This window comes from Macrobrachium rosenbergii, chromosome 56, assembly GCF_040412425.1.
Source record: "Macrobrachium rosenbergii isolate ZJJX-2024 chromosome 56, ASM4041242v1, whole genome shotgun sequence".
NCBI classification, from domain to species: domain Eukaryota; kingdom Metazoa; phylum Arthropoda; class Malacostraca; order Decapoda; family Palaemonidae; genus Macrobrachium; species Macrobrachium rosenbergii.
The window spans coordinates 56,456,856-56,472,170 of record NC_089796.1 but is presented as its reverse complement, the minus strand read 5'-3'; the positions used below and the strand labels follow the sequence as shown (position 1 = coordinate 56,472,170).

The window sequence follows — 15,315 nt, the reverse complement described above, 5'->3', positions numbered from 1 at the left end:
CTTTAACCTTTTCATTCGCCCATGAATGTACATAAGTCACTCTCGGTATGATGGAACTTCATAATCCTAATCTTGCTGGAGATCATTGGTTGAAATATTTCCAGAGTTTGACATCCAATCATTGTTTGAGATTAACAATAACACAATTACTTTCCAAAAATGACGCCATCAACGTTTGTGTTCTAATGAAAAACTATCTATCATATCAAGCCAACATGAGATCCATCCCTCGACACAGTGCTTTATGATTTTTATTTGACTTATTAATACAACAGAGCGGTGAACAATTATATTTGTACTAAAATTATAAAATTTACAAGCAATTCCAAAGTAATCAAAGAAAATTTATTGGTGAACGTCCAGGCAAAATGCTCTAAATTATGATATCGTGGCCCACTGGATAACATATACCAAATAAATACTTCAGCAGGAAGAAAGGCACACTACAAGTAATGTTTAATAAAATTACATTCACTTGATTAACAAGTGTGAAATAATCACCTTCTGTGCATGTCATGAGAATATTACTTATAACTCTATTACTTCAACCACTCGTCGTTTGTAAGGGCGTCAAATCGCCTCTTCTTTCTTGTGATTCGTTCTTCATACGTACATTAATCACGTCATATATGTTACTTGTTGATATTTTAGATTCTTTATGTATCTCACTGTGTGCATCATTGTACGGCCTGTCTGCCGATATATATACCTGCCTTTTACATGTTCTGTACTGCATTATATATGTCTTTTTATGCTTGTTAACAAATACAACCTCTGTATGGACGCAGCGGGGTGCCTCAGGTCGCCCGCTACCTTTCCGTCCGCTTTCTGTATAATAAACACCTGTTGAGAATAATAAAGGATCAGTCTTTCACTTCTGACATTTCTTAAACCTCACACTGGTGACCCTGGAAAGGGAAAGGTAGCACGGTTTTGGCCCAGCCATTAATGGACTAAAGACAGCCGTGGCCTACCATCAGAGAGCCTTTAGTGGACTAACTATGGCGCAAAGTTTAGGCCTCTGATAACTCCCTCCCTGGTGGAAACTGTGCCATTAACGGACTAAATAGACGTACCCAAAAAGGGTATGTTTTGGCACTTTGTTCGACCACTCGAACAATCAGCACCATTAACGGACTCAATACGGCACATTTTCCTGCATTTCGGTGAGTGAGTAGTAAAGTAGTCGGAAGCTGAACCTCAATGCAAACCCGTGAGCATTGTCCATACGCCTCTCTCACCAACAAAGCCAGACGTGGTCAACTTCCCCGTTTTCACAGCAGAACACGGCATCATGGTTCCTGCAAGTAGACGCGGACTTTTGCATGGGGCGCATCTCAGACGATGCTATCAAATCCGACATCACCATGACAGCGCTCCCAGAAGAGGTGTTCAACAGAATCTCCCCCTGGCTCGACGCGCAACCGGACAAGGTTACATACGTGGTCTTGAAAGATAAACTGATGTAATCTTACTCCATGCCCATGACCGAGAGAGCGCAGAGCGCACTCGACCTATTATCGCAGCCCCTTGGAGAAGCATCACCCAGGGAAGCCTGGGACGAACTATGGGAGTTGGTAACACTGCCAGGCCGCGACAAAAACGGGAGGAGAAGGATGGTAGATTTAACAAAAGCGATCTTCCTTCGGCGCCTCCAGCACAATGCCAGGTACCAGATAAGGGATGCAGACACCCTCGACATGGACGCCTTAGTTGACGACGCCCAGAAACTACATGAGGCCACCAATGCCTCGAAAAATGCCGCCGCCATCGCAGCTGCCACCCTGGGAGCCTGCAGCCTGACGGAGGAGAACAACGATGACGACGGAAACATCAACGGTGTTTACAGGAAGAAGACACCATTCAGGGAACAGGACATGGTCAAACCCGGCTTGGCACTTCTTCCACAGAAAGTTCAGAACCAATGCCAGAAACTGCAGGCCTCCCTGTTCCTTCACAAAAAATGACAAAAGCAGCCACAAGTAACAGCTGTGGCTGCAAAATCCTACTCCCCCTGACCAGCAGGTTTCTTCATCAGAGACGAAATTTCCGAACGACGCCTGCTGGTAGATGTGGGGGCAATGCAGTTGGTCTTCCCGCCATCCAGGGAAGGTTTAAAAAGATACCTGACTCGACACCTTCCCTCATAGCAGCAAATGGAACTTCATCCGCACGTATGGCACAACGACCCGGACTATCTCAATTCTGGGACTCAGATACCACTGGCCTTTCATCATCGCGGATGTAAAGTTCCCCCTGTTGGGCGCAGATTTCCTAGGACACCATGGACTTCTAGTCGGCGTCGCAAGACAACGCCTCCCCAACACAGGAACCTGCCACTCCCGTCAGCTCTCCACCGGACCTGGAATGCCCACCATCTACTCCACAGCCCCCGACGGCTACACATCACTCCTACAGGAGTTCCCAGACATATTCAAACCAGAGCCACGCCAGTCACCTGGGGCTTCAGCAAAGCACGGCATCTTCCATCACATCATCATGACGGGCCCACCAACCCATGCCAAGTTCCGACAACTGTCCCCCCAGACATTACAAGACGCCAAACAGGCCTTCACAGAGATGGAATGGATGGGTGTCTGTAAAAAAGCATCAGGCCCATTGGCTTCTCCCCTCCACATGGTAAAGAAATCTGATAGCTCATGGAGGCCCTGCGGAGACTATCGGCGTTTGAATTTACTAACAACACCAGACCACTACCCCCTCTCTAACATGCAAGACCTGATGGGTGCCCTCCATGGAGCAAAGATTTTCTCCAAGATGGACCTGCTGAAGTTATACTTCCAAGTCCCTCTGCATCCTGACGACGTCCCAAAGACCGCCATCATCACACCCTTCGGGAACTACACATTTTCCTATTCCACCTTCGGTCTCAGGAACACAGGTGCCAAATTCCAACGCCTGATGGACACCATCTTGGGTGATCTACCTTTCTGCATCTGCTACGTCGACGACATTCTCATCTTCTCCAGGTCCCCAGAGGAACACCTTCGCCACGTCCGCACCATCCTGAAACGTTGCAGGACAGCGGAATAGTCGTCAGGTTTGACAAGTGCATTTTTGGGAAAGAAAAAGTAGACTTCCTCGGCCACAGGATTTCCCCAGCAGGAGTGCGCCCCACGGCCTCTAAAGTGAAAGCTATAGAGAACTTCCCGAAACCACAAACCATCAAGGCCCTTCAGGAGTTTCTCGGGATAACAAACTACTACCTGACATTTCATCCCAGACGTTGCCCGCACTATACCCCGCTGACGTCAATCCTAAAGGGCAAACCAAAAACACTGACCTGGGAGGCTCTGCAGCCCCACTGCTGCCCTCAGGTTGACAATGGACACCAGCAACACCGCCTGCGGCACAGTACTAGAGCAGCTAGTGAATGGCACCCCCCATCCCTTGGCCTTCTTCAGCCACAAGTTTTTGCCAGCAGAGACCTGCTACAATACCTTCAACAGAGAGCTGCTGGCTATCTACCAGGCCATGAGACACTTCAAGTACCCGCTGGAGGGGACCAAATTCACAATCCTAACAGATCACAAACCCTTGGTGCATGCATTTGCAAAGCCGGGAGATGCATGGTCTGCAAGGCAACAGCGACACCTGACCGCCATCTCTGAATTTGGGTGCATCATTAACTACGTCCCTGGCAGGAAAAACCTGGTAGCCGATGCCCTGTCAAGGGTAGAAATCAATTCCCTTCACCTCAGCATCGACTACGAAGACCTGGCAAGAAAACAAGCAGCGGACCCAGAGATGGCAGACTACAGGATGGCAGTGATGGTTCTTAAGTGGGAAGACATGCCCTTAGCAAGCTCAAACACAACTCTCCTCTGCGACACCAGCACAGGCTGCCCACGCCCCCTAGTGCCTGCTTCGAGGAGGAAGCAGGTGTTCAACATAGTCCACAGTCTCTCCCATCCATCAGGGCGCATAACGGCGTGCCTCATGACTAACAAGTTCGTCTGCCAGGGCATCAACAAGGACATTCGACAGTGGGCAAGGAGCTGCATCCCGTGCCAGGCGAGCAAAACGTCCCAGCACACAGAGTCTGGGATCGGCGGCTTCCCCCACCCTCGTCAGTGTTTCGGCCATATTCACATTGATGTCGGCGGGCCTCTTCCGCAGTCGGGAGGAGCCAGATACCTCCTGACGATCACAGACCGCTCCAACCACTGGCCCGAGGCAACCCCCATGGAGGAGGCATCAACAGCATCATGCACAGAGGCCCTCCTCTCCAGTTGGATCAGACGTTTCTGAGTGCCAGACAGCATCACTACAGACAAGGGTCCAGCCTTCCTGTCAGAGCTCTGGGTCTCCTTCTCCTTGGCATGCCTGATGGGTACAACTCTACACAGCACAACTGCCTACAACCCCGCAGCGAACGGCATGGTCAAGAGGGCGCAATGCTCTCTTAAGGCAGCTCTCATGGCACGTTGCACCGACAAGAGGTGGAAGGAACAGCTGCCCTGGGTCCTGCTGGGTCTCTGCACCACACCGAAGGCAAATGGTGATGCCTTCCCTGCTGAGAAAGTCTACGGAGAGACACTGGCTGTTCCCGGAAAATTCTTCCCACTGTCGGCCAACGACGCTGACACCCCCCTCCCGAGGTTGACGGAACTCTCACAGAAGTTTGCGCTCCGCCATAAGACCTTCACCAACAGAACCACCACCTACAGCCCACCTGCCTTACACCCCTGTGACTACGTCTTCGTCAGGGTGGATGTCCATTGGCCGCCCTTAACCAGGCCCTACAGGGAGGCCCAATGAGTTATCAGGCGGGCCACCAAAGCATACCTCCTTGACATCCATGGGCGGGAAGAATGGATCACCATCAACAGGTTGAAGCTGGCATTCCTGTTGGACAGTGAAGTATGCGAGGAAGAAGGCAGGCACCCCAGAGTTTCCCTCAGTACCTCCCTGCAGACACACCTGCTCCCCCACCAAACCAGGGTCCGGGCGGCTCAGGAAACGCATCGAGCCAACCCCAGATGTCGGTTCCACCCCATGCCCATAGTTCTCCAGGAGCAGGGGCCCACTCCAACTGCCTCAATGTTTACATGATTAATGTTGTTTCATCCAATAATTGCTCCTCTAATTATTGTCTTGGGGGTTGGGGGGAAGTATTTGTAATGGCGTCAAATCGCCTCTCCTTTCTTGTGTTTTGTTCTTCATACGTACATTAATCACGTCATATATGTTACTTGTTGATATTTCAGATTCTTTGTATCTCATTATATGCATCATTGTACAGCCTGTCCATGATATATATATATATATATATATATATATATATATATATATATATATATATATATATATATATATATATATATATATATATGCCTTTTACATGTTCTGTATCGTATTATATATGTCTTTATATGGCTGTTAACAAACACAACCTCTGTATGGACGCAGCTGGGGGCCTCAGGCCGCCCGCTACCTTTCCGTCCGCTTTCTGTATTATAAACACCTGTCGAGAATAATAAAGGATCAGTCTTTCACTTCTGACATTTCTTGAACCTCACACGCTAATAAAAAATAAAAAGACTGATAAAATATATTAAAACACCAAAATCATTTATTAACGTCCGAAGTAGTTGCTGAAGCCACATCTTCACCTTTTCTGAAAGTCCTCAGCTTCTTTTCTCATTCCCCTTCTATCGACAGACCACTGGACCACTGAATCCTGAAAACTTTCAAGAAATCAAAATCATCCGGAATGAAATCACAGAACCTCGGCCAACCTCATTAGTTCCACGCAAAGCTCTGCTTCGCCTCAGATTCAGACGAAAGAGGAGAAAAAATTCCTCAGAACAATTTAATCAGTTTCCTTTCGAGAGAATCAAAGACCAAAGAGTTTTTTTCACTGAACAGAAAGGAAAACAGACCAAGAATCGCTGAACACTGAAACATACTGTAAGTGGGATTGGTTTTAATCACTCTAAAACCTTTAGAATATGTGGCAAACATTGCTTGGCAACGCGGAATTAATAAGATAGATATTGCTTAAAGAAATGTAGTAAATGAAGGTTTCCGTATAAACAAAAGTAAACAGCACCAATTTTAACAATCTTTCCCAGTTGAATCCTAGCTGGAAAAACTGGCTTTCTTCTATGTACGCAATGGAAATATACTACATAACCACAGTTATGAAAAAAAAAAACTTTATAATAGCATTTCCATTATGTTTTGAAAAAGAATGGTTTAATGTCACAGGTCAAGTTAACTGGATCAAATAAAACAGTTATATTAATAATGGTATTAGCCTGAGAAACCCCCACAGCCGTGAATAAAGAATAACTTCCTGTTCTGTAACAGCAACAGAAATTGCGGAAGCAAATTTTAGACAAATATACCTGCCAATGTTCCATGCCATCCCGATGTATTCGATGTATTCTCTACTAAAAGACTGGACAGAAAAGCAAAAAATGTGAAGAAGGGTGGGAGGGAGGGTAACGAAGAAGGGTTGATACGGGATCCTCATTAAAGATATTTTCGGTAAAAGGTCAAATAAGCAAGGCTGCAATTGACCTTTTACATGGTCATGGAATTCGACGAAGAAATTACGGTAAAAACGACTGAGTGGCTCAAACAGGATGTAATACTCCTAGCAAACGTTCAGAAGTCATTCATTATTCATGCACTTCCGTTGTTGTGTTAATATTTATTTCCTATTTTGAAGATCTGATTTGAAATAGCCGTTATACTGGTTACGTTAACGATAATGTTATTTGTATGCAAACAGAAATATACTGGTAATAAAGAACTCCTTCCAAAACCTTCTATTACTAAACATCTAGGTTAAAAAAGCTTATTCAGTATATATCGATTAAAATCTGTTACAAACATTGATCACCAACTGTTTTTTCACAAACTTTAGAATAATAAAAATATTTTATTTTCAAGTATTCTTTATCACACTTCAACAGACAGCATGCAAATTACGTTCCTAGAAACTTACATATATACTGTTCATGTAGTAAGTATGTGAATAAGAACTAAAACACGCACACACACACACACGCTGACTTTTTCATATTTTCTCACTTCTGCTTTCGATCTTCAAAATTCTGGATAAGGAGATACAATCGCGGTGTGGTTTCCACTTACTTCACTTGCTACGGTCCATTTCGCCTGTGTCGCAGGCTTTGTCAAGCAAAAAACTAAGGCACAATAACATCCTCCGTTCTATTTATAGCTCCAAGGGGGCAGCAGTTTGGTTTACTATGGGGTGGTTAATTATTTACAATATATATTTACATAATATGTTATTACAGTGTAATGACATTATTGTATTAGTGTGACATTCTACTTCTTATATTGCTAATATATTATTTTCTTCGTCTGTGGCGTTTGGGCGGGGCTTGTTTGGGCGATGACCTTGACCCAGTCTACTGTCCCTGGGGCGGTGATAGGGTAGGGCCCTATCTCCTTCCATCTGGACGTTCAGCGTAGGCTTGTTCGTTGTTATACACACAGTTTCTGCTATTGTCATGGCCCGATATGTATTGCATTTGCATTTCATTCTGGTGTTGTCTATCGTATATACACACGCATACACACACTTACATATATATATATGTATATATATATATATATATATATATATATATATATATATATATATATATATATATATATATATATATATATATATATATATATATATATATGTATATATATATATATATATATATATGTGTGTGTGTGTGTGTGTGTGTATATATATATATATATATATATATATATATATATATATATAGAGAGAGAGAGAGAGAGAGAGAGAGAGAGAGAGAGAGAGAGAGAGAGAGAGAGAGAGAGAGAAACTTGCATCCTTTTCTTTTTTGCAAACCCTCCGACATTCAAAGGACAGGACATAATTAAGAACGTGTAATTACCTGTCTTCGCTGACGCCTATTGTAACAAAATGGCTTCGGGCCTTTAATGACATGAGGAAACCAAAAACTTAGAGATGTTAAGGATCTAAACTTCCTTAATAGTTTCTGGCCCCATGGCAGTCCTGATAATCCAAAACTAAAGGAATTTCTTGGTCGCATGGAAAATGAAGTATTTAGAATTTTTATTTGAAATTACATTCAGTTCAATAAACTTTGGCATAAAAACCAATAAACAGCCATCTTTCCCATGTAACGGAAGTATAGTTAATAGGAACAGGCAATTAAATGTAATTCTTGACTTTCCTGACAGGCTCAAACCAGCCACCATCTACAAGATTAGTCTATTTCAACATGCATGATTGGGTACAATATTTTCCTTGTATGGGAACTAGATATTTCGTTAGAGCTCTCGCGTTCTGACGAAGAGTAATCAATCACTGTATTCATAAAGAAGTGTGCAGCGGTGCTTGAAATCAAATGCTACTAACCCCCGCCACCTGCAAGATCTCACAATGATGTCAGAAATTTCTTAGACATTAACGACTAATGCATATCATCGATTAATACCAGGTACTGACGTTAAGTGAAAAAAGTGGCCTATATGAAATAATTAAATTCGTTCCATTTGATTCTACCCGTTAATTGCATCTATTAATCTTTTATAGTGACTGATTTGGAGTCTGAGTTCACAATGCCAATTACTGCAATATACACAGGGATATATATGAATGTCAGTCGATTTGTTCTGATTTTTCCATGGAGGTCATTGTTAGAGTTTTCATTGCCTGCCAATAAAACTAAAAGTATAAATGTCACAGAGTTTTATCTAAATGGATTTATGTAATTTCCGGAACCCTGAATTGCATACACTCAATACCAGTAAAAGATCCCGGTGAATAAACAGAAAACAACGAATACGAATTACTCGAAAGTTATATCAACAGAAGACCGTGGAAAGGAGGTCAACAGGCAGAGAAAAATGTCTAAAAATCCACCCCATCTGTGAGAGGAGAACTTTTGCGTCTGAAAGCATTCGAGGGAAGATAAAGTCAAACCATAAGTTTCAAAAAAGGATAAAAAAATTAAGTTATTGAATTATTTGAAAAGAGCACGTGGTTTCAATGAAATTCAGCCTTTGCCTGCATCTAACACATAATCCCAAAATAAACCTGGTTAATATTCATTTAAATTATTAATTCTTACTGAATTATATCAAATTAATCTGCTTAAAAAACGGCCTTTCCCACTAAAATATGGAGAGTGAGAAATTCGAACACTCGAAGCCTAATAAGGGCAAAGGTCAATGTAAAGACAGAATAGATTGGACACAGAAGTTGTATGGATGCAACCAGATAAATGCGACTAGAGTTCCATACAAACAAAATATCTTATTATATATCATGAAAAAACTAACATTTGTTTTTTTAACAAACAAACAAACAGGAAAAGAAAGATAAGTACAAAATACAAGTTGTTGCGAAAGACGAAGAATGATTATCATTGAGTGCCACTCGCTGAAATGGGTTTTTTTTTTTTTTTATTATTTGGAGATTCTGCATATGAAGGTTCCAGGAACATGACTACCTTTCTTCATTCTGTTCTTTCAAATTCATTGTTTATCCTCCTTCTCTCAGGAGCTTGTGTACATCTTCCTTTGTGCTTGGGCAAAGACATCTGTTTCCTTTTTGGTCGAACGATATGATGTATTTCTGTACACTAAGGTTCATACTGATTAAAAATACTTTTAAAGATTAACAAAAAAACAAAAGGTAAAATTCAAAGTTCACTCTTTTACTTACAAAAACTCAACAAATAATTTTACATATTTTAAAACACCCGAATCTTATGGGTTCCTCGAGCAGAGAGAGAGAGAGAGAGAGAGAGAGAGAGAGAGAGAGAGAGAGCGGCTTTGTTTAGAGACTATGGAACGGAAATGGAACAAAATTTAACTTTTCGTTTATTTATGCCCCATAAACTACCATTCATACAGTACATGATAACTTAAATGCCTAATTAATAAAAGTAAAAGCTTCTTACAACCATAATATAGTTAAAAAATAAAAACAAGGTGTTGCAGTTATCTTATGACATCTAGAGCATAAAAAATCAAAGCATATGGCTCGTCCGGTCTGCTGCAACTGATTAACTAAATGTTATAACAGCTTTAATGTTCGTAACTAAGTTACTAAGGCATGGTTCCCTTTCCTAAGGCCGTATATCTCACAGTAAAGAAACGATACACCCACGATGTTCTCCATATTCCATAAAGTGAATAGAATTAACATCATTCTGGTCGACCTTCCCAACCTTTTATTTTACAACGAAACTAGTTCAGAAACATGGGGCAAGTGTGCGGAGACATTCAGTAATTAACATCGTGTGAAAGATAGTACAGAAATTCATATATAATGTGCATAAATATTCACTATTGGGTTACGATATTGCGTTACATCAAAAGTTTTAATCACAATAGGCCATACAAGCCTAAATATTTACAGGCCTTACATTCGGCATTTCCTCTTGTTTACATGGAAAGGGATTTTTCTTACTAATCCTATTATTATTCCCGTTTTCACAGTAAAAATATCTATAAAATAATCCAACAGCTGATTTAATTCAGTATCACAAAGGGATGAATTACGGTTATGACGCCAAACACCCAGTTACCAATAATCACAATATCCCTGATTTAACGTTAACGTTAAAAATATGCTTCAATATTTGAACTAATTTTCAATTTGGCAACGAAAAATTATTTTATCAAATTAGTCTTTTATAGCCCAATCGAACATGTATGATAATAAAAATAAATAGATTTGTTAACATTTCACTTACTTAAAAGCAAATAAGTATAATGTTAAAATGTGTTATACACTTAAACACCAATTACAAATGTAGCGCAAAAACTTTACTTATAATATATATATATATATATATATATATATATATATATATATATATATATATATATATATATATATATATATATATATATATATATATATATATATAATGACCATTATATATCAATCTGACAATCCGTGACACTGTTACTCCTGAGAAGATGTTAAAGATTTTTCTTATATACTGCTATGTAAAACTTTGGACCCATGTTTTGAATCCAGAGACCATCCTTCGAGCAGACTTCAGTCTACAATATGTAAAGAAGCTTTCCAGTCTAGTTAGCATTTCTGGCCCATTTGTTGTTGAGCTTTCTAAATGACCCAAAAGTATTCTCATTATTCTCAATATTCCCCACTTGGAAGGGGTGTGGATCCCTTGGCACAAACTTCAGTCTCCTTCATGTATGGATGCTTTGCGGAACAATTTGGTTGAAAATGACCCACTGGTTCAAGAGAAGAAATCGACAACCGTGAAAAGTTTATGCCAGACATACATACATATAAACACACATACAAACATACAACATACATATATACATAACTGGAAAAGCCTAAATGTCACAAGAAAAACAAAATCATTAAATTACTTTTTAAGATATTATTAAAAGCTCAGATAGAATAAAAATCTTGTTACTCCAAGAGTTTTGAATTGTAACTACAAGATTCTACATACGAGTTCGTTAGAAAAGGAAAATAATACTTATGGATCATTTATCACTGCTGAATGTGTTGACTTCTTATTCTAGGAAATTTACATGTTCTTTTTCACTGAGAGAGAGAGAGAGAGAGAGAGAGAGAGAGAGAGAGAGAGAGAGAGAGAGAGAGAGAGAGAGAGAGAGAGAGAGAGATAAATGGTTTACGGAAAAAAATTAAGAAACGAGATTCACTCAAATCAAACTACAACGCAGCTCATCTAGGAAAGGTTATCTAGGAAAGTGGCACGGAACTAACGCATTCTTGCCATGCCTCATCTTATAGGACAAATTCAAGAGTACCTGTGAAAAGTGAATGATATTAGATGTGATTTTAAGGCAAATAACATAAAAACTACAATTAACGAGGAAGGGACACATAATATCCTCATTGTGATGGGATAATATGCTCAATTATAAACAGCCATTATTTGAAATAAAAAGTTTAGACTAAATCAAATATAAGAAATAATAAGAGGACATCATGACACCATTAAGCACCTTTCAATCATTATTTTTTAGACTTCTATGTGTTATGTTAGAAACTATGTGTTGCTCACATCATGTTTGGAAGGTTTATAGCAGGGCCGTCCAAACCCTTGTTCAACGGTGGTGGCCCATCTCACATTCAACTATTAGAAGAATATATTTGATTCTAAATAAATAATTTGGAAGATATAATAATAATGATATTCATAGTCAACAATTAATACAGTACGAATCTTACATATGCAGAGTGTAATAATAAACGTTCACTAAAAATATATAAGACGTAATTAGTAAAAGATGACCCGCTTGGCTTTTGATCTTATATATAATAATATAGCCTACTATTTAAAATAACGTTGACATCCCAGGTCTCGAGTGTGATGGTCATGATTCGCCTAGACAGATACTTTCACGAGGCTTTTTTTTATTTTGCAAGTTCACACTTCTTTATTTATCATTCAAAAAAAAGTTATTTTTCCACACTGGCTTCTAGTGTACTAAGGAGCGTTATTAGAAATCGGCCACTCTCAGATGGCTGGACAATCATGCCCATAGCTCAAGTCTAACGTATCATTTTTAATATAGAGCAGAGATCAACACTCCTCGTGTGCAGAGGTGACTGTGGAGTTCCAATATTCTTGTCCATAAAGTGTCCCTCTATCTCAACTGACTTAAAACTGGTACAGGCGGTTCCGTGATTTCTCGGAACTTCCGATTCGGTGAAGGAAGAAGGGCCTTTAGAGGTCAGTTATTCTATCTATCCGAGAAAGATGTCTCTCATGACTTTCCTCTCTCTCCCCTCTCAAAGACCATAGGACAAATCGTTCCGCACTAAGTCAATTTATCTTCCTTATGTGCTGTGTTTCCTTGCAATCTGTTTATTTGCTCATGACCACAACACAATTCATCCATAAACACTTGGGATGGGATTCAGTAACAAAGGATCTGTTTGCTTTGCATTTTTAAAGGAATATTGATTCAGTTATGTAACGCTAATTATTCACTGAAAACTAATCAGAAGCACTCGTTTGCATTTTGCTCCTAAATTTACAAACGATTCTCTTTTTCCAAATGGTCCTAAGACACACAACGGCAGAGACTATCCGAATCCTTTTAATGTTCGCTGCTCAAGCAGAGTACCTAGTTTGATACAGAAAATACACCACTAACGTAACTTTGAGCAAAACACTATTTTCCTTTAGAATCAAAGCTTACCTGATTTAATGCTACCCTTCCTGGAAACGCCTAAGAATATTACATCCAAGGAAAGTGAACTACTCACGCCACATCTCGACGTAAGAGCATTGGGGAATTTCTTGAAGCCTGACGTGTGTAAGCATAGCTAATGAGCAGTGGACCATCCTATCCCAACTGCAAAGGTCACGAAATGGAAGCTCTTCTCTCTCTCTCTTACTTTGAAATATTATTTTTTAACAACAGCCTAAACAGAAATATCACAAGTAATACACTACGATAAAATTGTTCAACTACATATAAGCCAAGGGCAGCTAAATGTTTTTAGGCTTTTTGTGAACACACAAGGCAAAGACCTGAACTGGAGGCAGTATATCTACCTGATGTCATATTTAAAACGCAAAGTAACTTATCTCATTAATGGTAGTGCAACCCACCAAAGACTTCAGCATTTCTCTTGTAGCACTGCCACTCAACTCGCTATTGCCAGATATACATCAAACTTCACAAAAAGGGGAATAATGAAATTTCTGTTTCTTACACTTAGTTCATACATACAAAAGCTGTCTTTAAATATTTACTGAATTCCATTTTCTTTGCAGAACATCTTGCTATGTGAATAAAAAAAAAAAACACTTACAAATAAATTTAATACTTTTTCTGATAATCTGAAAAAACAGTGCTATCTTATTCTACTTCTTCCACATGAAACGCTTTTACTTACAATAAAAAATGACCAACTAGGTTCTTACTTTACCTTACCAATTATTAAAATACTGCTTTAAAGCCTTATTTACTAAACGAAAATAGAGAGAGAGAGAGAGAGAGAGAGAGAGAGAGAGAGAGAGAGAGAGAGAGAGAGAGTTTCCATATCTAAATAACAATAAAGCAACACAACGATAGAACATATGACTATTATTTCATTTACCATTTACAAATGAAAGCCCTGAACATATTAGTCCTTTCGGTGTCATATGTATAAGTAAAAATAATAACTGACAAAAAGCAATCGTCTTTTTTCCGTTTCCAAGAGGCCTCCTCTTGTAGGAACCCGATGGCCACAGCAACAAAATCAATAAGCGTCCTCCAGAATCAAGAACTTTCCCATCCCAGCCACTGCAAGTAAAACAGACCTCCCCTCCAGACTATCCAATACACACTCACACGGAACATTGTAGAGGCTATGGGTGGGGTTGGGGCCAATGAAATGTCCCTTTAAAATGAAAGGACTATACGTCTTTTTTCCTCAGGAAACCTCTCCGGTCGTCCAACACAAGATCCCCTCAAGGAACGATGGATTTGAACATTTTTATTCAACTATCTGCAACGCTAATTCAAGTGTAATTCAAGTTGAAATCGCCTTAAAATCATTTTATTTAGTTAATTTTGTAAAGAGAACTATGACAAATTACTGTAATATATGACAAGACCACAGAAAAATATCAAACAGTCAGGGCAAATAAGGTTGCAGAAGAAAACACTAATACAAAGAAAAGAATGAAGATGAAGGTCACAGGCAGCTGGAAGTTGTGTAACTAGATTTATTCCTTCATCTTTAATTACATAAATATTTGGTTCTCATTCTACATCCCACATGAAAAACTGCAACCAAGGATACTTTCTGATATAAAATAGAAAAGATGCAAATAATCAATACTATTTGCAACTGATTTTCAAAAAGTATCATTCACTAAAATATCATTCTTTCATTATTCCGAAATTTCTACATTTAAGAGTTCCATTACCTGATCTTTCATTAAAACCGATGCTTCGTCTCTCTTTTTAAGAATTTGTGTGTCTTCCTCTAGGGACTATCAGCCAAGTCCTTTTATTTTTTTTTTTTTCCAGTACAGCGAGATGAAGACAGAGCAGCTTATTTACTTGTTATAAAAATAAGAAAAGTAACTGTAATGCACCTACTGAAAAAATCATTACTTCAAAATAGGCAAATCTAACTTGTCAACTTGGACATATATTACTCCTACACTAACGGCATCTGAAGCCGATTTGCAACATACTATACGGTATCTAGTGTTAATCCTCAACCTTTCGCGACACAAATTTCCGATTGTACCAGAGCTATCCTTGACAATATTTATCTTAAGAAGACCTGTCAACAAG

General features: G+C 39.6%; 1 protein-coding gene across 1 annotated transcript; it reads left to right on the top strand.

Annotated features, from left to right (window-relative positions):
- Positions 1-4,350: 4,350 nt before the first annotated feature.
- LOC136836215 (uncharacterized) lies at positions 4,351-4,782 on the top strand. Its single transcript, XM_067100218.1, has one exon. It carries the CDS (start codon positions 4,351-4,353, stop codon positions 4,780-4,782), a length of 432 nt encoding a protein of 143 aa, XP_066956319.1.
- Positions 4,783-15,315: the final 10,533 nt, after the last annotated feature.

Bases quoted from the DNA above. Each gene is read 5' to 3' on its own strand.
- LOC136836215 (XM_067100218.1), top strand. From the start codon at position 4,351: ATGGGTACAACTCTACACAGCACAACTGCCTACAACCCCGCAGCGAAC.